The 24,050-nt window shown below is 38.7% G+C and overlaps 1 protein-coding gene across 1 annotated transcript in view; it reads left to right on the top strand.

Moving 5' to 3' along the window:
• Positions 1-24,050, top strand: part of LOC121429013 (epidermal growth factor-like protein 7) — a 67,030-nt gene that overhangs the window by 29,606 nt on the left and 13,374 nt on the right. Inside the window, exons 2-3 of the mRNA XM_041625909.1 lie at positions 20,013-20,156; positions 23,404-23,522. Of these exons, the coding sequence (XP_041481843.1) occupies positions 20,013-20,156; positions 23,404-23,522 (263 nt within the window). The remainder of the gene's footprint in view (positions 1-20,012; positions 20,157-23,403; positions 23,523-24,050) is intronic.

Raw genomic sequence — 24,050 nt, 5'->3', positions numbered from 1 at the left:
GAGTTGCATCATCCTGACCTAGCTGGCTTGCCATATTAACCATGTTAACAGGTGAATACGTGGAATAGAAAAGGCTACCTCAAACGGCATCAATTATAGCTTTACCTCTACTTAATTTTCCTTTGAGTTAAGTGATAGATAAATAATTGAAAAATAAGATGTATGAGGGGTGTGGTATATAGAGCGAGAGACAGAGGAGATGGGGTGAAGAGATGTTGAATTGTACAGTTAATGTTAGACAGAGTCAAATGAATAGCGACTTTTCGCAATAACGGGGACGGATTCTACAACATAGTAAATCTACTGAAAATGCCCGTCAAATTACAATGAACAGCTAAGAGGTCTTCGTCGAAGTGGTGAACCGGGACAGCAGATCGTCCCAAGATTCGGAGCTGACGAAACATTGCCAATATGTCGTTTGTGCAGAGTCCAGGACGACACTGCACAGCAAAAACTATGGTGTCAACCGGTGTACATAGAGGACCATACCAGTTATTTTACACCGGTGTTAAATTGGTGGTGTTAGTTTTACACTTATATGTGTTATTGCAACACCTTTGGTTGTTACATTTAAACTCTTTGGCGTTATGTTCAATCTTTAGGGTGTTATTTTAACACCTCAGGGTGTGGTCCTCTATTAACACCAATTGGTTTTTAAGTCAGTTTTAACATCACAGTTTTTACAGTGTGGTGTTTTGATTCACCGATTTTCAAGGAAAGGATGTTTTGTCATGAAGGGCTTTTGACAGTAGTTTCTCAACGTTCCGGAACGCGTCTGCATAGTAGTTGCGAAAACTCCTTATTGTCGAAATGAGAAGAGGAATGAGTGTCATGTAAAGAATAGCGTAAAACCGACAGACCGAGCTGAAGATTGGGGTGGGTGAACCGAACTCCGAAGATGCAACGGCACTTCTGAGAAATACTCCAGATATCGGAACATCTTCCTGATACTAATTGTGTTTGACTCGTGTAGTAATCTCTGTTTTGATACCACAGCAAGCCTCCTTGAGTGGTTTCGAGTTGGATGAGGGGAGATGAAATTCAAATTTGACATAAATGGGCCATCAGACCTGTGCATGATTGTCAAACGATTGTGAGGATTTGATATATTCCTCCTCGCAACTTGTGTGGTTTTCTTAAGCATGTTAAATCAATGCAGAGATTTAACATTCGACGTCTATGCATGCCAAGCAATTAATCACATTTTTTTCCCGTCTTATCCCCTCTAGATCAGTGCAATTTCGTAATAAAATATGTTATCAGTGACACGTTACATTCTTATGTCAGTGTATGTCATAACCTACTGAAATCACTGAGAGGAGCTACAATTGGAACACAGCAAAAATTGTGGTGTTAACCGGTGTACATAGAGGACCACACCAGTTATTTCACACCGGTGTTAAATTGGTGGTGTTAGTTTTACACCTATAGGTGTTATTACAACACCTATGATTGTTACATTTACACTCTTTGGTGTGATGTTCAATCTCTAGGGTGTTATTTTAACACATCAGGGTGTGGTCCTCTATTAACACCAATTGGTGTCAGTATTAACACCACAGTTTTTACAGTGAACGCTTCTATCCCAGAGGAGCTGTACCCCGGGATCTGTACTCAAGGCAAGGGGAGGGGTACGGGGGATTGGGGCACTTGCCTCCATAGGCGGCGGAAGTGGGGGGGACAGGGGGGACGTGTCCCCCCTAAATTTTAGGTGGGGGGACGGTCCCCCCCCCCTAAAATTTAGGTTGATGACCTTTTTTTTTTTTTTTTTTTTTTTTTTCGTTGTCAAAATTTTTTTGGGCGCTTGTCTAATTTTTTACATGTATCCATCCCAAAATTTCAGGTGGACACCCCCTAAATTTTTTGGCTTCCACCGCCAATGCTTGCCTCCCTCGCAATGGCGAAAAAGGAGAAACAGAAGGGAAATGAAAGAAGAAATGTTAGCAAACCATGATTATGTACAAATATGTCTCAAAATAGATTTGTAATCCTTAAACGGTGATTATAGCTCGTTTGTTTCGCTCCCTCGCAAGCATTGGTAAATTTCCCCCTTACGCTATGGTCCACATGTTTTTTTGTTTTTGTTTGTTTGTGTGTTACGCACTACATCATTTACTATGATATCAAAGCACCACAACAAGATCGTCGCGAAACATGATTTCTGCTGTTGATGGATGTGGGGTCAGGAGAATTTTAGCATTTTTCTTCTCAGCCGAATAATGAATAAATAGCATTCCAGGGGTCCGTTGCAGAAAGAGTTGCGTTTAAACGCAAGTCAAAAAATCAATCGCAAGTCCCAAATGCGCGCTGTTGATTGGTTGAAAATCAAGTTGCGCATGATTTTTAGAGTTGCGTTTGATTGCAACTCTTTCTGCAACGGGCATCCCAGAAATGCCCACTATTATCTAGCCATCCTATACCTATTGTGATGTGGCTTTGACCGTGTGACCTTTTGACGTGTCAATGACCTTCTTAGTTGACGTGGAAACGATGATAGACAAGTTGAAAGGCATGGTATTTTCATAAAAATTGATATTTCCTCTATGTAGTCCCAGGTGAGCGATTCTGTGTAAGGAGGACCGTGTTGTCTAATCCACCCCTTTGGTTTATCCTGACAGTGGATGCGGAGTAGATCCGGTATAAAAGCTTGCGCTTGGGGGCTTGGGTGATCTTGTGCCGACCTTTAGATTTGTTTTGTCAAAATTAATAAATAAAGTGAAAAGAATACGGTACGGCGAGCAAAAACAAATAAAAGGTGACGAAACTGCTCTACGTGTTTCACCATACAGGCCCCTCCGATCAATTTGTCACCTTCTGACTTCAACCTTTATCTAACACCGGTCCCGATTTTTCCTTCAAATTGCTCATTGTATGATATACATTATTATATATTGTTATATAATTTGGCCTGGATCGGCTTTTATGTGTCTTTTGATATTCATGTGTCTCTTCTGTAGACGGCTCACTAATTTGTAATCAACGTATTAGGAGTTTGGGAGTGGCGCCCCTGAAGTATTTTTTGAAATCTTTTGTAATGCACATCTACATGGCATCCATATCTTTCAACGTGTTCTTTGTTTTCAACAGGAACATACCAAACCCTATTCGTGATTGCTCGGTCGCTTTGCTCACTTGACTGTATATAAGATATTCTTGAACATAATGCGTATTCCACTAGGGAAAATGGTTCTGTTCATGGAGATCTTCAATTAACTTCAATAGAAAGGAATCATTTATACGACCACGCAAAGTTCCACCACTGCTTGGGATGAAAAGATCTGAACATTTTTTTTTTCATTTTAAACGCTATTGAACCCATATACGGTAATTACTTGAGAATTATTCGTTAGCTCGCTGAAACCTAAATCTTTTTGGAATCGGTAAAGAGAAGTTTTTTTAGAAGAGAAATCTGTGCCTTGGAAATATTTTGAACCAATAAATAGTGACTAGAAATGAGTTTAAATGGTTCATTTATCTCGCCTGCTTCTTTGGATTTATTTCTTCCTCCAACGTGTTCCTTGGTGTTTAGACCTTTCAAGGCCTTCCTCCACAATCTTGACAATGAGGAGCTGGGATGTCTTTCTTCCATCAGCCTGACCAAATATTAGAAAGTTTTCGCATTACTACGGAGCCGCTCTCTACAACGCACCAATTCTTTAAAAATGCAAGCCAAATCACAATGGAGAGCCGAGGGGCTTTTGTCAAAAGTTGGTGGACCGAGACAGCAAATCATCCGAAGTTTCGCACCGAACGAACAATTGCAAATATGTTGCTGTAGAGAGCCAAGAGACTACTGCTGCTGTCCCGGTCCTCCAACTTCCTACTAAAGCCTCTCAGCTCTCCATCATCATGACCATTGTCCATTGTGTCTTGCTTGCATTTCAAAAGAATTGGTGCGTTGTAGAGACCTGCTCCGAAGTAAATGCGAAAAATCTCTATATACTAGTACTCTCCCATGTAGTAGATCTATGATTACACCAAGTTAGCAACCCTCATAACTGACAGTTCATTTAAAAACGTTCAATGTCATACCATGAAACCGTCCCCGAATCAGAAAAAAAGATGCCCTTGAATTTAAATTGATGACATTTTTTCGCGACATGTGAATGCATGACGTTCCATGAAAGTGAAACTTGAAAAGCGAAAAAATGAAAGAGTATAGTTGCGGAATTCGATTTCATTCCAAAGCCCCACATTCAACCCCCCCCCCTCCCCACCTTTCTGACTTTCAGTCAGTTTCCTATCTGCCCATAACCATATTTTCCTATGGAACGCTGATATGGGTTGTGTAAACATCTGAAATGAAAATAGGTGATACTCTAAAATAACGGTGATGGTGTGAGCTGCAGGGAGGGACAGAATTTAAAGAGAGAGAAAAAAAATTAGGGAAGGAATATAATTTACTCTTTTCATCATCAGTCCATGGAAATGCAATTGAGACTTTGAGTCATATCACTGCTAGAATAGACAATCGCAGCGCGACATTGCTCTTGTTTGCCAAATTTATGTCATGAAAATGAATATCTTTTCTGTTCTCCCTGACCATGCTAACCTTTATCAGTTTTTAATGTTCTTTTCATGCAGGCTTCATAAGCGATATTCTGCTAAATGTGGTAATGCGAATATAATTTACTTAAAATCACATTTCCATGATCTGCCCCGCCCCTCTAAGTTGAGGTAGAAAACCTGATCATATTTTGTGGCTGAAAATGGTTAGAATGAAAACAAGATTGATGGTTAGGGTTGCGGTGCGGAGTAGAACTGCTAGAAATGATAAAATGAATATTTTCTTTATGTTTAGGGTGTTCAAATCCGAGTACATGTATAAACCATGTTTTCCTCCTGAGGACATGCAAATAAACAACGTCTTTAGACTTTATTTGACCTGTGATATTCGTTTCTCAATCTCCTTCTCGCATTACAATATTTATTGTTCCTCTGCGGCCTGTCTCGATTCACATTCTGTTTCGGAAAATAAGCAAACTGATTTCGATTTCTATTTTCTATTTTCCGTTTTTTTTTTTAACCGGAAAGGTATTCCATCAATGTAGTTCAAGGGCTTCCTGACACGACATCAGGGGAGGGGTTGTGAGAAGAAAAATCTGAATAGAGATAAATATTTCGTACTCAAGTCAGAGGGTTTTATAAAGTATATTATTTAAGAAATTAAATTTCATAGTGGAATTGTTGAAAATTATTGGTGTTGGAAGGTGATGGTCCCAGAAAGGAACTTTTCTGATAATGTTTTGTAGATTGTTTTGTGTAAGATAACTCACATGGCCTCCGAATGCATGGAATGATCGACTGACATCATGAACTTCAGAGATATATAGGGCCTACTCAATAAACCAAGGAAGTTTAAAGGACAAGTCCACCCCAACAAAAACTTGATTTGAATAAAAAGAGAAAAATCCAACAAGCATAACACTGATAATTTCATCAAAATCGGATGTAGAATAAGAAAGTTATGACATTTTAAACTTTCGCTTAATTTCACAAAACAGTTATATGCACATCCTGGTGGTTATGCAAATCAGTCTCATTTTGTGAAAAATAAGCAAAACTTAAAAATGTCATAACATTCTTATTTTACATCCGACTTTGATGACATTTTCAGCGTTATGCTAGTTTGATTTTCTGTATTTATTCAAATCAATAGTTTTTCGGGGTGGACTTGACCTTTAAATCTCCTTGGATAAACAAAGTTGTCTTACAGCATGGACCGATGGAGATGTTAGTTCTCCATCATGTACATGGTTTTAGTAATTTTTTTAAAATAACTTCTTTCGATAGTTATACCAAACGTGTACAGAATTTGAAACAGATTGATGATCAGTCAGCGTGTGAATGTGAATGTGAAGACAAATTATCAACATTTTGTACATCAATTTGAGAACAAAAAAAGGGTTCACAAGAAGTTCACCAGAGGGCACGCCACCTTTTTAAATCTAATATTCTTTATTGAAATCATGTACTGCACATGCATGGCGTGTCCATTTTGTTAACCACTTTCCTTCCTAAATTCGCGCCATTTCGCGAGAACCAGACGATGCATATAGCTTGAGTGAAAAGGCGGTTAAAATATGACGTTAATTTTCCAGTATTTGGCCGGTTGAATCACGTTTGTGAAGATCGTTAAAAGGATTATGTCAGTCTCTAATCTCATTGTACGTTGGCGGCGCCCTTTCATGAATGGTCGGAAGGAGCGTGGCAAGAGGAAATATCTTGTTAATCAATCCAATACTCTCAAGAGAGTAGGTAATTGCGAGGTCAACTAAGGTGAATTGATGCACCTTTATTAAAGGCTCAGTGTGTCCAGGGACGCCCTCTCACATCCCTGGTATGTCGAAACACTCTCAAGAAAGTGTGAGTGCTTGTAAGAAAGCAACAAGAGGAGCAAATTCTGACGTTCCTCTCCGAGGGACCTGGAAATGAGGGCAAATGAGTTACCTAAGTACACCAGCCGTCCGAATGTCAATTGCTCCTGCGGCGACATCAATGCTACCGACTGAGTTACCACACCCTCACTCTTTGACTACTATACAAGAGTCACTCTTGACTAGAGCAGAAGAGTCACTCTTTAAATATTCATTGTCATGAAGATACTGACTCTTTCGTGTACCCAAAGAGCCAAAAAATAACTAGGCCTAACACTGTCGATGACTGGTGTTGGTAATATGATAATTGGTCAGTGCGTTCTGTTATATTTCCGTATCTCCTTCTTGGTGGCGTCCTGTCTGATGACTGTTTCTCATCAGGTCGGCCAGGACGTCTCCTATCTCCAAACATTGTCTTCCCAACCCCTCCATGCCAGTCCGGAATCTTCCTTTTTCTTTCTTAAACCTGACAAGTGTCAAGTTCTACAGCTGTACAAAAGTCAACGTAAACATGTCCAAGATTTGTCTTTCTTGTGCAAAAACGCAGCGGGTTGCGGCATTTGGTATCTGTTGAGACTGCGTGAGTCCAGGCCATGTGTATTTTTGGTAGTTTGAATCCTATGGTGTGGATTTCATTCTAATAGGGGTTCGATGGCCTATGGAATACTTCCACAAGCTATAATTTTAGAAAACAAATTTTTCTATATATTGATGTGAAAATGGCAGTAAAAAGGGTGTATTTTTTTAATCTTTGTAGAGTTGGCTATAAAACAAGCTCTTGATTTAATCACATCGAGCTTCCATAATTATAACAACTCTACATTTATTCACTGAGCAATTAACCAATACTATTCGTGCTTTCTTGGCAGTCAGGTAAAAACCTCGGTATAATATTACATGACTGTATAATGATAGGAGGTATTAATTATAAGAAGGAAAATTGTATCATGTGTTATGCATTTAAACTGGTTTGCGAAATCAAACGAAATCTGATTTTTATGAACTAGATTTTCAGAGTTATGCCTACATGTTTGTTTGGTATCTCCCCCCCCCTCTCTTTCTCATGGGTAGACAATTCCGTTATAGCCTTCATAACGTACAACTCGTCGGCATATATCATAATCAAATCTAGCAATTTGCGCTCCCCGTCTGGGGACGTATCTAGACCCTCGCTTCACATCCGGGACACAAACGTAATGAGAAACCAAACATGAAATATAATTTTATGCGGCAAAACTTCAAAGCGAAATTTTGTTCCAGCTCATGTCTCAGTTTTATTCCAAGCGTTAGTATTGTCCAGAAACATGTTGCCATCCCAAAGGGGCTATTTTGCGATTGCTATCGATCTGTAAGAATAATATTCCGAAAATGGAGAATTAATACTCCTCCCTTGGGTGTATTTTCCCCGAGTATTGTGCGCTCTATGACATCACAAATTGCACGCAGACTATTGACATTTGGTTGAAGTTATGAATTCTTGAACTGTGCCACTGCCTCTTACTTCTCTGGTGTATAGTTACACTGCATTTTTTTTTCTTACTTCACGATAATTTCGATGGAGGAATATGTTTTTGTCTCATTAGATTTCTTTTGTTTACAGAATGTTTCTGCCATTTGCGATATCGATCACTCTTCGCCGTCTCGATCGGGATAATCTTGTCAGACACGATGATTTATTAATGAGCCAATTTGGAAGTTTTCTTAGCATTTAAGATATTGGGAAGTGCAGTACGATATTTTTATCGGGGAAAGTGTTGGTAAGAATTCACGAGGGTGTTGTTTTCTTCCTTTTAAAGTGTCATCTTATCTCAAAATCGATGTATTGAGTATAATATTATTGCTCATCTGCCAATTCTCTATAGATACATGTATACCATCATCACTACATTATAACTGACAAGTTTGATGATGGAAGAGTTACCTGCATCTATTCATAAATTCAGAGCTTTTAATGCTCCGGCAGTTCTTTTATTGCCTCCAAGGGCATGGTGGCTCAGTGGTAGAGCGCCCGCTTCATGAACGGGAGGTCGTGGGTTCGACCCTCGACCGAGTCGTATACCAAAGACTTATGAAATTGGAACCTTCTGCCTTCTTGCTAGGCGCTCAGCATTCATTTGCAACTACCATACAGGGACCTTCCCGTTTCAGTAACTCATTAAGATTGGAGAAGAGTAATAGCAACATATTATGTTATGCAGGGCCCACTAGTAGAGCAGTTTCCTAACTGACATGACTGAAGTGGCTACCCTGTGTAAATAAAACATTATTATCATTTTTTTTTTATTTATACTCTCACATTTTTTAACGCTTCTCACTCGTTGCGAGTTAACCCGCCAGAGTTCCTGGGGCGTTCTCCTTAAAACACGATTTATTGTCTATCAACTCTATCTATACACTGTTTGACGCAAGTCGTGGTGCTATGTCAGTGCAATCATAAAATGACCCTCTCAGAGGGATAACACATTGGCATAAATAAACAGCATCAAACCAGTATCACCCAAAATACACTAAAGAGGTTTACAAATCAATTTCACGAGGATAGAACTGGTCTTTGATTCATGGCAACGTGCATCTTGTACCATTTAAAATATGTTTTATATCTTTTATCTATTTTTTTCTTCTTATTTAGCACAAAATTAAAAAGGAAATAGTAAACAAACTTTAGAACAATTATGGTTGGATAAAAAAAAATGATGCCAAAAATGTTAATGATTTTGATAAACTTATCCTTGAATTCTTCTAAAATTGACTCTCAGTCATCAGACATACTAGAAAGATATGATTCATTGGTAAGTCCATGGAGCTATTACAGTGTTTTATAGCTCCATGGTAAGTCTATTTGGTTGAAACATTCCAATCGTTCCTAGAGTCATGCATAACGTATACAAGCAGTTTTGTGAAACAACCCCCAACCCTTTGGAGTGACTATTGACAATCCGTGAACAGGTGACTGCGAACCGAAACAATTGATCATCTTCAATTATATCTTGGTGTATGGAACGATCCCCCTGGAACAACAACACATCCGACCTTATGGGGAAAACCCCGGGGATTTCATTGGAATTTTGATATGAAATATGACATGATGAGAAGACTGTTAGAAGGCAGAGGGCGCAGGGAGAAAAATAAGGAGAAGGGTGGGGGTACATATTGATAAATGAATAGAAGAGATGGAAGGGATAGATAAAAAGATAGATAGATGGATGGATGGATGGATGGATGGATGGATGGATAGATAGATAGATAGATAGAGATAGATAGATAGATAGATAGATGGATGGATGGATGGATGGATGGATGGATGGATGGATAGATAGATAGATAGATAGATAAATAGATAGAGATGGATGGATGGATAGATGGGTGGATAGATAGATAGATAGATAGAGATAGATAGAGATAGATAGATAGATAGAGATAGATAAATAGATGGATAGATAGATAGAGATAGATAGATAGATATAGATAGATAGATAGATAGATAGATAGGTAGATAAATAGATAGATATATAGATAGATAGATATATAGATAGATAGATCGATCGATAGATAAATAGATAGATAGATAAATAAATATAGATAGATAGATACATACATACATACATACACACATACATACACACATACATACGTACATACATACATACATACACCCTTACATACATACATACATACATACATACATACATACATACATACATACATACATACATACATACATACATACATACATACATACATATATAGATAGATAGATAGATAGATAGATAGATATAGACAGACAGATAGATATAGACAGACAGATAGATAGATAGATAGATAGATAGATAGATAGATAGATAGATATAGACAGACAGATAGATATAGACAGATAGATAGATAGATAGATAGCAGAGGCAAAGGCAGAGATGGAGTAGTCTGCAGTCACAAACCCTTGCTTTTTGCAATTCACATAGTCTGAAGCAGACTAGAGATGGAGTAACAGTGGAGTTGATCTGTGAAAGAAATGAAATATATAGCTTTGGAATAGTTGAAGTTCAAAAGTTCACAAAAGCGCCGTGATTCATACGAATTTGAAGTTTATTGGTTATTTTGTACATATACCAGGCCTAGTGCTCATATCAGTATCCTCCATCGTGTGAAGTCTACAGGGGGGGGGGTCGTAGATATAAATATACATTACGATTAATCGTTATTTGATTCATGAATAAGGTTTTAATCACTTTGGCATGTACCCCTTATTACTTCCGAAGAAACATTTCGAGTTCGAGGTTCTTATCATTTAGACTCCATTTTCCCCACATTGGTGCCAATGTGGTTCTGTCCATTCATATTTCATTACATTTCAGTCACCTTATAAGGTGTTTTTAAAATTAAACGAAATTGTACCTTATTTTCAGAAAGTGTTTCAGTCACGATGGTAACGGATTGATAATTATGAAAATAGAGGTTTTATCACTGTTTTACTATTGCAACAATCATACCGCAATTAACCTGTGCAGCTCATGAAACTTTACCACGAAAGTTCCTGAAAAAAAATGTTCGCTCTGCTTTTGGACATGGTGAAAGCATGGACCTATTACTCCGTAATAGATCCATGGTTAAAGGTAACTAGACATCTAAGACCACCCCCTCTCCCTATTGAAAATAACTGCGGAAAACAAAGGAGTGCATTTGATATTCTAATGGCTCCCTACCCCCACCCCCCCCCCTTCTCGGTATCAGGAAACCACATGTACACGTGTTTCTCCGTTTCAACTCTCCCTGAAGATGTAACAAAATGTATCATTTTCTTCACCTTATTTAACCCATGATTGAAGCCACACGTTACAAAACATCTGAAATTTCACAGATGCTTTCATCATGAAAAATATTATTCATGTTGAGAAGCAGAATGACACTATCTCACATTACTTTACCAGAATTATGTACTCATTCGGTACCTTCTTTGATTTCAGTTCAAACTAAAATAGAGATATTGAATTCATGCTAAGTATTCCAAGATAAAATTGTCATCATTCGATCTGTTTATATTTGCTTGTTTTCGTGTGAAGTTTAATTTGGCATTGAATTATCATGCACAAACTACCAAAAAGTAAGACCATAAATACATAATGAAACTTGATGATTATCTGTTAGTGAAATCAGTAACGTCTGCTTAAGTTTTGTGTAACTTGATTGGATAAATGAATTAATGAAAGCAGAAAATATTGAACTAATGCATTTTAAAGTCCTTCCACCTTGTCGCCAAAAGAAAGTACATGGTAAACGCTTACTATGAGATAAACAGGATAAAACCCAGAAGAGCCAATGGCGGCAACCTCTACGATTCAATTATTCAAAAATTACATTCAGATGTTTTTTCTTCAAGCGTTGCGCTTGTCCCTTCTCATTTATTGATCTCGTTCAGACAAGACACACAGTCATCCAATGTCAAGATGGAACACAAGTGTGAATCGGAGCTTGTTTGTTTCCTGCTGGTCCAAGAACCGTAGTCGCCGATATCATGACGAATTCGACAATTTGCTCGAGTTCTGCTGGTAGTTGCAATGTTTGCGTTCGCGAGTTCCATATCTACTTTATTTGATTTGTATGACAACAGGGGTAATACGGTGCGTAAACGTTTGATTGAATTACCCCATGATGGCTTCATTTCCTGAGGGGGACTCCAGGGGGAGGGTCCCGGGAGGGTGGCCTGTCGTATCCAATTCTTTTGGCGGGAAGCGCAAGTGACGGAGAATGTTCCCATTGGGTTAGACAGACTGCTACATGAATCATACCCGATACTCGAGGGTTAGCACATGGTACCACGGATTGGTTGGTCTTGTTGGGATTCGTAACCATCCGCAAAATTCACACAGGGACACGAGAGCACTGTTTAATTATTCATTTCGCAGATTTGATCTCTAAATACGTTGCTTGAGACTATTTCAGTTGCTTAGGCTCAAAGGAGCCCTACCAGCATTGTCACGAACACCACCATTAATCATCAGCAGCATCATTATCAGCTTCATCACCATAATCGTCATCATTATCACCACCATCATCATCATCGTCATCATCACCATCATCTTCATTACCATCATCTTCATCATAATCATTATCATCATCATTACCATCATCACCATCATCATCATCATCATCATCATCACCATTATCTTCATTACCACCATCTTCTTCATCATAATCATCGTCATCATCATCATCATCATCACCACCATCATCATCATCATCACCATCATCATCATATTAATTCTTATCAAAACTGTATCTTTATTGATATTCTTGCTACTATTGGCGTCAGAGAAGAATATATATTACTATCGTGCACTTAGATGTTGTATACCTAGAGCATGGTTTATGTTCCACTGCAAGCTTTTTGTTGCATAATGCTGTTTGAAACGTTCGCACGTAGACTTTAGGAACGGCTGTGACATGAACTTTTAGAATATGAGTTAAAAGTTTGAAAATAAATTATTTATATTAGGCATGTTATGTAAAAATATACCTTTTCCCTGAAAATAATTGCAAAATACGAATCAAAGTCTACATGATTCAATCTAATTTTCTGTGATCGAGACACCGCATCTCTGCCTTGCCATTTCGAGGTCCTTTGTAAGATTATGCGGAACTTTACAAACAGCTGCGTAGAATAGCCACCACGAAAACAACTAATTATACTATTTCGATTCATGTTCTTGACCAAATAGCGAATGACCATCACCGGCATCCATCCGAATGAGATGGACCCTCTTTCCTTGACACCAAAAAAGGCCTCGGGGTCGAGACATACAGTTGTGCATCCCTGTTGAAAGATGGCCAGGGACCCGTTGCAAAAAAAGAGTTGTATGTAAACGTCATTTAGAAAATCGGACGCAAGTTCCGAATGGACACCTCTGATTGGTTAAGAATAAATGTGCATTTGATTGGAGGATTTACGATTGATCGTAACGCTTTGCTGAAACAGTGTCCGGGACTACCTTGCTTTGAACGTTGTCCGTTACCTTCGAGCTTCGAAACTATTTCGGCAGACACTTCGTTATCAGATGAAGACGGCTCGAGACGATGTCTACCCAACTCCACGGGGAAATTGGATCGAATCAAGTCGTGAAATTTCCTGATATTAGATCATTCTTTATTTGCAGGAAGGGTAAACTCAAACTGATGTGAATTGTAAGCTTCATTATGAAGAAAGGTCAAGAATGGGACTTTTCTGTAAATTTATCATATTCTCTCATTTACACGCTTGTCAGTGTAATAAGTATTACTTGTTTGTTGTTTGTTTTATTTCCGAAATAATTTTTAAAAATACAATAATATATATACAATAACTTACAAAACAAGAATAACAGCATAACAGCTCTGTTCTTCCATGGGGTCCAACATACATGGCACTTGTGTTATAATCGCTTGAAAGTCCCAGACTAGCGAAGCGAGCGAGCAAAACATTTGACCTTTTTAAAATGAAAGTCTAAGTTTGAGTTATATTCGAAATGATTCATAAATAAAATCGCATATTAACTCTCTTCTTTTCCCTATCTTTTCTGTTTTCCTCTCTTTTCCTTCATTTTCTCTATCATGGAACTATTAATATGGGGGCATAGCCCCTCAGACCCATACCATCTGTACGCGAGTGTCTCACTTCGAACGAATTGTAGAAGTGTAGGATAATGGATAGAACCTGCACCTTTAACGATGTTAAACCGTTGTCATGGTCATCTCGCTCCGTATCATTCGACGTTGATTATGTTGAATATTTTTAAAGTCATGTCCACTCTAGCGAAAATTTGAACATAAAGATATATTGTAATAGGTATTTAAATTTTTGCAAAATAAGGAAGTTTTAATATTTCAAACTTGCTTAATTCACAACCATAATGAGACAGTCGATGTTGTAGTTGTTGTTGTTTTTTTCAACTATTTTTTTAATTACCAGTTTGAACATGGTGATCCTTTTCTTTTCAACAGTCAAGACAGGGTCGTGCCAATGTTGCTGCTTCCGTCTTCGTAACTCGCCATTTCAGCGCATGCGTACAAGATAGCAGGATGTCGAGTGAATGAAAAGAAAATATCACGCTCAATTGAAATCGGAAGATACCTCGGCTCCTGTTTATCCTTCATTATAAAAATGGAAATGCACATTTTACGGATAAGACAAACCACTGACCTACTACGGATAGACTGAGAGACGCGGGACGGGTGGTCAAACATTTTGTGACGTCATCATTGCCGCTATCGTCTGGTCGGAATGCTCGCTGGTTTTAGACGGCGCCACGTGTGCAGCACTGTGAGAATGCATGGCGAGGCTCCACGGGCCGCCATCCGGGAAGATCGCTTCTTGAATTCCGCTGTCACTGGCTCGTAGATGATTGACATTTTCATATCTAGTTGACGCCGAGGGATTAAATTAATAGTGTCTGATAAAAATAAAGCAGGTCGGGTGAGGAAGAGAAAGGTGGAAGAGGTATGAAAAATTCATATCAATTTGTCGTGTACAAAAAACGCTCCTTTTATAAGGCATAGAAATGGGACGTTTAACGCACAGTCACTAATACGCGCCGCTGTCTACGTGTATAGTGGCGGGCTGCTACATTGCGGTGCAGGGGTGTTCAACTTACATATCGTGAGCGCACTCAGCTGCGTGTTTTCACTTCTTCTCCTTTCTCTCCTTTTCTTGTCATTTTTCCTCGCATTACTTGTTTTCATAAATTTCCCTCTCACTTTCCTTGTTTTCTCACTCCCTTCAGTTTTGTAACTCTTCTTGATCACTTGCATTCATTGGCACACCCCCGGTCAAAAATGGTACGGTTCTATCCAACATACACTCAAGTCGTCGCTGTACGAATAGTGAAATTCTTCACGCGCTGCGTTGCCTAGCTATGCGTGTGTACTGTGTACACACAATGCCATCGGCTGAACCCGCCAAACTATAGTGACCAAAATTGCAAAAGCTTTTGCAAATGTGAAAAGTGACAGAGGTTTTTTTTATCCAATCAAAATCATTCTTAGGTATTCGCAATCTACAGCATTTTCTGCAAAATGTCTTTTTTTGATAGGGTCTATTGTGACGTATATATTTTTTTACAACAATGTGAAGTCGCACCAAACGTTTCGTTTCCCGCACTTGCCCATTGGCTCATGTACAAATGGATTTCCAAAATCATCAAGAAAGGTTCCAAAAACCTCAAAAGTGACAGAACTTAATTTGACTAAAATTGAATGAAAATCATATCATGTTCAAGGTGGGAATCTGCTCTATTCTATTCTGTTTTGATAGATCACCTTGTTGACGCGTTTGGGAGATATCTTAGCAAATCCCTCAAAAAACTGCGTATTTTCTATTATTCTCCATAGGGAAATAATTTAACACGCTACGCACTGCAAAAAAGGAGCGCAAACAAATTGATATGGGGTTAATATTGGGGAGACTTTGGTTATAGGGGTTGGCTATATACATGCTTAAAGCTGTAGGACTATATGAATTGGGAGTTAGGGACATTTGGAAAGAGATAGATGGAGAGAGACTGGGAATGGGGTGTTGAAAGGGGGAGGGGCGGATTGCAAAATGCAAGAGGAGAGAGAGGGGAGTGGGGAGAAAGAGAGAATGCAGGATTGATAGATCGAACCACGGATGATAGAAACAAGAGAATAAAAAAGAAAAGATGTTGGAAAAAAGAACACAGGACGATGGCGATGGTGCTCAACTTACTTAATGATAATCCATTTTACTTGTTTACTTGCTATAATTATTCGTTTTAAATGACTCAGAGTCATTCCTTACTTCGAGAAGTAAAACCGCAGATAAATTCGTTGTCACGTACGAAAAAATACCAATTTATTTACCAAAAGTGCAGTAATGTGGCATTGAAAAGAGGAAATGCGATTGGTGTTGCTAAGGAACGAAGTGGCATTAAATCAGAAAGGTGTGGGTTGTATCGAAAACGGAGTCTGGATTGTGGTCAGTTATTACTCAATTTCAGACAAGTGTAATTTCCCTATAATTCTGAAACATATTAACTTTTTTTACTTAATGACTTAACGAATTGGGAAGTCTTGATTAATGTGCCTGAGTGCTAAGCATCTTCTGACTTAAAGTGATCCCTAATCCGCAATGTGGCAATCTTATGAACGATTCCAGGGTCAGATAACAGCGAATAATTGTCTGGGTTTTGACGTTTGTCGAGGAGTTCTATAAAACGGCGGAAACCATAGGCGTCGCCTAGTGATCTGGATACCCCTGCCATCGAGACCCAGATTTCGATGTGCAATGTGCATGTGTGCTTTCTCGGACAATTAATGATGATTCGAATGGAATCCAATCATCCGAACTTTGTCAAACAAAAAATTACAAAAATTAAGATTTTGTTTCAAACTTCAAAATATGAGAGTCTCCAGTCAACTATGAAATCTGCAAAGCGTCATTGCCTAAACGAAGATGCCCCCTTTTCTTCCGCAAATCGTACACCATCTGAAAGGGAAAATATCAATAATGTGATAATTTGGGACGGGATGAGAAGTCCATTGATGCGGTGGACCGGGACACACTTTACGTAATTTATAACATCAGTTGACGAGGGTGGGCATGGTGGGGGGGGGGCAAAGAAATGGCATTGTGTGCTTTGCATTACCCACCGCCTACTTTATCCCCTTCGATGCATCCCTCTGCGATTCGACATTATAATCAATGATATCATATATATATCATGTGTATCACGTATACTGTAGGAGGCGATCTTTTTTATTGGGTACACTACAACACAAAATCAAACAGGAAAATCATTTATTGATCACCCCGACGGCCGCCAAGAAAAATAAACAGAATTGATTAAGGCAAAACTCGTTTGGCGTATTTCCTACGCTGCCGTCCCTACCCATCCCATATGAAATTCGATTAAGGGGTTCTTGACCCCGTGTGCCGCCCCCATTTTCAAATTGTCAGCGATGATCTTGTAGTATGGATGATGAGTCACCCACTGATAGTTGTCAAACATGGTTATCATGGAGATGAGACAACGGCCATGCTTGGATGATACGTCTCCACCGCTACTTCCACAACTTCTCCTTTTCTGGATAATGTCCGCCATTTCTTGTCTTTTTTCTCCACTCTTTCTCCTCTTCAAAGCAAGTCAAGAGTTCAGTCATTTTGGCAGGTCCGTGAACTTTTATTTATTCAGTCCCTCTTGAGTTTGGACAACACGACATCAAAGAGTGAACATTTTGCTTTTTTTGTGTGTCATATTTACATCCGGAATGATATATTTTTACTTTCTTATGAATACTATGTGGATGCTTCTGAACGCAGTCTTAGGACTCTGTATTTAATTTTAGCTCCAAATTCTGTATCCTCTTTATATTATGTTGGCCGGATCATGTGAGAATCTAAAGTTGGTCGTTAGGTCCCTGAACTTCAGGGACCCGTAACACAAAACTGAGCAATGATCGTAGAACATCTTTTCTACAATTGATTCCACTGACTTCAAAGTACAATCAATCGTTAAAAAATCAAGCGTACGATTATTCGCTAGTCTTGTGTTACGGGACTCTGATCTCATCCCGAGTTGCATTTACCCCGCTAATTTCTAAAACCTAAAATAATCATAAAGACCGAATCCACCTCGGGAACGAGATTGTCTTAAAAGTTAAGAGAAAAATTAAGAAAGGTTCGATAAAATTTGTTAATGAAAAATGAAGAGTATCGTTGGTTATGTCATTATTAAAGCCTGTAATATATTTTTGTTCTAATTCGGCAGTGTGAGTCACTTTCAACCAATCTGCCAATGAAAAAAAATATTGAAAGCTTGCATATACAAATTTTTATTTTAAAATTCAACAATATAAACATGATTTTACTCCCAACGTTGCTTGCAAAATTAGCATTATTTTAACTTGAGCTTGAATTTTAAGTTTTATTCAAAATTTTAGATAGTTGATTCAAATTTTCATGGAAATCCAACTTCATTATAACATGAATATAATCAAACTTTATGGTTGGACCTATACTTCGTCTTTTTTCGCCCGGTTTTAAAAGTCCAATCGAGTTGATGTTGATGACTGATTTGGAATTCAAATTTTGATCTCGCTATTAATTCAAAACTCGATTTGGATATACATAAGATAATCATTGGCAGCCGATAATTTCACATGTAGACATATATCAGATCATCGTCAATTTATGCGCGGATGGGCAGTACCCTTGGCGCCAATTTCTTTATAGTGCATTCACCCGAAAGACGAATGTCCACGTGACCTTTATGAATATTCCGAAGGATCATGGACCCAGGTCCATGGAAGGATTGACCAAACTAGTTTTACCAGTTCAGCAAAATATTTTTTGTAGTATGCTTTGATTTATTCCTTTATTCCCGAGAATGGAGCTGCAGCCTTGCTATCTCTGACTTCATAGAATGCAAGATTGTACGGGGTCGTCCACAAGTATATGTGAAAGAATAAAGTTGATTATTTTTAAAGACTGGGGGAATTGCTCCCTGATGTGAAATTAGGGACACAGCGAATGAAAGCAATGACCTTTTTATCTGAAATAGAACGAAGACGGCCTGGATGAATGTCTTCTCCTTGAATTACATTGTAATGAAATAGGTATTTTGCCTTGTAACTGATCACTACTCCTTATAATATATATTTGACTACTGCCTCTTTTTCGAGATGATATCCCTGAAATAACATCGTTGCAAATACCTGCTACATTTATGAATACAAACTTTACGATTGAGTACGATATTGAGGTTCTATTCTCATAGTACACAAGCAAACACTAGGAATTGATACTTCCTGAATAACGACTAAATTAACAAATTGTTTTATCTAAGCATCAATAGTTTGTGTGATTACATCATGGAGCTGCTAGCTCCATTATTGCACGAAGAACGCTAACTGATGTTTATTAATCAGTGCAATTATTTAGGCCTATTCTCCCTTTTTTGTTTGATGTTAACATTTGGAAGAGTAAACCGACACTTTCTTGTACTATCTAATAGTATAAATATTTGGTATATGATGTTAATGCGTTATTTCTTATTTGTGCAATGCACTTCCCCTTTCGTATTGAAGCGAAGGAATACGAATTGGAATTGTGATAAATGCTTATAGAGAGTGCACTTTTCTACCATATCAATATATAATACCCCTTTCATAAACCCCATTAAAATGAATTAGGCGGCTAATAGCAGCATAATTTGGTCGTAAAATTGGAGGAGGACAAGAGTTATCCGCATTACTCTGATGCTGCTATTATCCGCATAATAGCAGCATCGGGACAAGATTTTGAGTTTATGAACGCATTTCCAAATAATGCGGATAATTGCCATGGTGCGGTCACAAGATCACCCTTTTCCAACACAACCGCATCGGAGGGGGCGTGTCCAGTTGTCATGGCGATTATCCGCCTTTTTCAGGACGGGCGCTCGTAAAAATAATGCGGCTTATTTTCGGAGTTTATGAACGCAATTTTTATTGAATTATACGCATTACTCTTAGGCGGCTAATTGGAGGATAGGTTTATGAAAAGGGTATAACATGAATATGCTCTCAGCCAAGAATACTTTTCGATACGGTTATTCATGTAATATTCATATTTATATATTTTCCTTATTCCTTTTTTTTTATTTCTCATTACAGGCTTCATGTATGTAGAGAACAACAATCGAATCAAATTCAACAGAACGTCCTTCAAGTCGAAAGCTACTGTCAGCCGACCTTCAAACATTACTTCGCTCGGTGTGCTGCCCCCAACGGTGAATACAGGCTATGTAGCAGATACACGTAAGATGTTATAAATTCTTTTATTCGGTCTTCGATATCGAAGTTGCAGCACTACGCTGACCTTTTAATTACCAAATCAACTTTTATCTCCATTTGGAGTGCGCGTTATGGAGCTCTGACTGTGTAGAAATATAAGCATGTGTAATAATGGATCAATATATCACATATAAATACCATTTCTTGACGCCAACGAGGTCACACGAACAAAGTGCCGCTGAAGCCCTAAATACTAAGCGAAGCATCATTGCCTCAATAGCCATTGTCACGTGATGTACATTCTTTTAGATTCAGCTGGCGACATTCTTTTCGTCATTTAGGCTACTGCAGTGGTGGTCGCGCAGGCCTTGGGATAAATGCACTTAAATGGTCGGGAACAAATACTTTCAAATAATACGAAAATGCATGTCATATAACATGAAATATCATTGTGACCGCATTGTGGTCATCAGAGTAAATGGAGTGGTTACCCTAGGGCTACCCTACTGTGCAATGATATCCCCAACATAACCTATGCGCAAATTTGATAGGCTCTGTATGGGAGTGACGTTTCAAAAAAGACGCTATCGTTTGTCCGATTTCATTTAAACCAGGGCCCTGTCTTACAAAGAGTTGAGATTGATCCGATCAATCGCAACTATGGACGGCCAGCAACGTCAACATCTATTATTTGTTTGTTCAAAATATTTTCTAGCTGTGATGTATATTCATGCATTAGTTGCTTTCACTGTGCTTCTCTTTGTGTACAAAGTACATTGTGCAAATTTCCTGTAGAAAAATTAATGAGGCTGATGGCTTTCCATAGAGTTACAATTGATTGGATCAATCGTAACTCTTTGTAAGACGGTCCCAGGAATCTGTCGCTGCCATTTTTTTTCAAAGCAATTTTCCAGTTGGAGTGGTTTTCCCCTCTAAGTTGTACATAGATTTGAACCGCGTATTGATTTTGACAATCTAGCTGTATAAAATTGCTATCAAGTCATCAAGATGTGTGGACGAGATTAGTCAGATATCATGTTCATGTTCACATTGTCATGATTGTAGGCCAATTTTCGATATGCTTTTCCAAAATTTTAGTATCATTTCCAATTGTTATTATTTTACAATAATCAGTTTTCATACATTATTTCGGGCATGTGATTAGGATTGATGCATTTTTACCTGGTGACTTTCTAATTCAGTGATTCTCGTACACTTTGTACAGTGATTACCTAATTCAAGTTCATGAAGTAGTCAACAGATTGAGTGGATGAATAACAATTAGCTGTTCTGTAAAAACGCTGTTTGAATGTTGCTTTTAAGTCCACCACTCTAAAAACTACTGTTAAAGTTGTTTAGTGTTTTTAGGAATTTGTTGAAAAAGTTTAAACAAATTATTTCAAAAAGTTTTTAACACATTGCTTGTTGATTGCTTACAAGCATTCATGCTTTCTACACTGTGAAAAAATTGGGCAATATTTTACCCAATATTTTGCCCAACGTTGGGCCGATAGTCAACCCTACCAACTACTGGGCAATATTTTACCCAACGTTGTTGGGGCATTAATGTGCCCAACTGTTGGGTAATATTTTGAACTACATTTTGGGGGACATTAATTTGCCCAACTTTTTAATAAAGTTATTAACCCAACATCTGGGCAAGGCCTTTAATAATCACCAAGAAAAATGGCATAATTTTACTAAGTTGTTGAGTTATTATGATCCCTCCCTGCAATCAATAATACTATTTGTTGGGCATTTTTCATTTGCTTTACACAACAAATGGTCAATACTTGACTGGGGTTTTGATGTCGATCCGGAGACCTTATCCGAAAGTGCTTTGCATGCACAATAACGCTGCATACAAGTGCAAGTGCATATCTCAAGTGAGTGAAGCAAAAACAAAACAGCGTCAGATATATGTCATGTATGTAGGCCTATTCTGACAATTCCTTACAAATTATGCTTAACGTAAAGTCCAAAATAAAAAAATTAAAAAACGTTTAAGCAACTCATCTATGAAAGATTCAGCGAGGCTCCCCAGCCCCCAGTCATCTAGAAGCTCCTCCATATCTTATCGACCGTGTGTAGCATGCTGCAAGCGCAACTCGTGATCGTAAAGTTTCGCAACATTTACCACTCAGCAGGGCAATTACTAGCCCAACAATTGGACATCTGTATTTTGGCAGCGGCAGAGTAAAAATTTGCCTAAGTATTGGGCACATAATGCCCAACAAAACAATAACCAACGTATATATTACCCAACAAAAAAATGACCAACGTAAATTTACTCTTTTTTTCACAGTGTAATACCCCCTTTACACCAGATGAAGTTCCCGCTACGTTCTTGAATTTCAGAAGCAAACCAACGTGGCACCAGCTCCGTTTATGCCCTCATTACACCGGAGGAAGTTCCCGCTACGTCCTTGAAATTCCGAAAGAAAATGGCATGGACGTAGCGATAACTTCCTTGTTTTCGAAAAATATGAAATTGTCCCGTGCATGCTACGTCCTTGATACGTTCATGGTGCGTTAGTGGTGTTCTTTCCGTGTCCGCTACGTCTATGCTACGTCGATGGAGCTTTTAGTACGCGATAAGAAGGTCCTTTCCGTAGTGCGTCAGTCTACTACGCACTGCTCAGACGGCGCTTCCGCTACGTGGACTTTGGACATGTTCAAAGTCCACGTAGCGGAAAATTTGTCTCCGGAGATCATGCAGACTATGCCACTTTAATAACAGTTCTCGCTACGCTCTCAGTACGCTGCATCAGTAGCGTCATGGCCATTTTCTTTGACGTTGCGAGAACTGCATGGACGTAGCGTTGGTGTAATGGGGGTATGAGCGATCAGATAAGAAAATCACCCCCATTTACCACCAAATTGCTGTTGGAGTGACAAGACTGGTGTGTTGGCTCAGTTGTTAGAGCGTCCGCCTCACAACCGGGAGGTCGGGGATTCAGACCCCGGCCGCGTCAGACCAAAAGACGTTAAAAGATGGGAGTTGCTGCCACCCTGTTTGGCGTTCAACGATTAAAGGGATAGAGCCTCGTCGATCTGGCGCTGCACAGTAGCTGCTGGGCCCACAATTTTCGGAGTATGTCTATTTCGAACAATAAAATATGGATTTTTATTTTCATTTTTTTTCATTTCATTTTCATTAAACAATATGCTGATTTTTTCTACTGTGTAATAAAATGTAGAACATGATTATTATTCCCACCATGCTCACGTTTTCGTCCCTCCCCACCCTCTCTGTCTCTCTTTTTCTTAGAACCATGTACCATATTGCCTATCGGAGGAGGTACGTCCCCCCTTCACCGCCCGCTGATCGGTTTGAATGCTGCCCTGGATGGAGGCAAGCTCATAAATACGCAAAAGGCTGCACGGAAGGTAAGCTAGTCAAATTCCGATCGACCAATTTAACGGGTCACATAGACAACACAATCCATTCTTACCACATTTTCTTTTAAATGAATGTAGACCGTGCGGAAGAAAACTCAAAGTAGAGACATGTTGAGTTCACATTGTAAAGTTTTATTCAAAATTTGCAGTCGCTCTTGGCTTACGGGCAGTTTTATGAAACAGCCTCTGGTTTCACGTAACTTCTGAAGGTTTCCGCCTGGCGAAGAAGAAGAGTGTATGTTCTTGGTGAAGTAATATATGATAATCAACATTGGCGGTAGAAACGTCGTACGCTGAACAGTAATTCAAAAAAGTTTACCCCACTCCAAACCAGTCGCCCTCCTTTCCCATCCATTTCTTGAAAGTTGAAAAGTTCAAGAGATCCACAGAACTCTTAACTTGCCTAATTCAAAGCCGGAATAAGCGTGGTACGTGAGCGCCAGAAGCACGAGAAAGTTTCATACGGTTATTTCCAAAGCTCTGTTTCGTTTCTTTATCTTCCAAAAATATTTTTTT

Source organism: Lytechinus variegatus, chromosome 15, assembly GCF_018143015.1.
Source record: "Lytechinus variegatus isolate NC3 chromosome 15, Lvar_3.0, whole genome shotgun sequence".
NCBI classification, from domain to species: Eukaryota; Metazoa; Echinodermata; class Echinoidea; order Temnopleuroida; family Toxopneustidae; genus Lytechinus; species Lytechinus variegatus.
The sequence above is the reverse complement of the archived record's forward strand: the minus strand, read 5'-3'. Positions and strand labels throughout refer to the sequence as shown.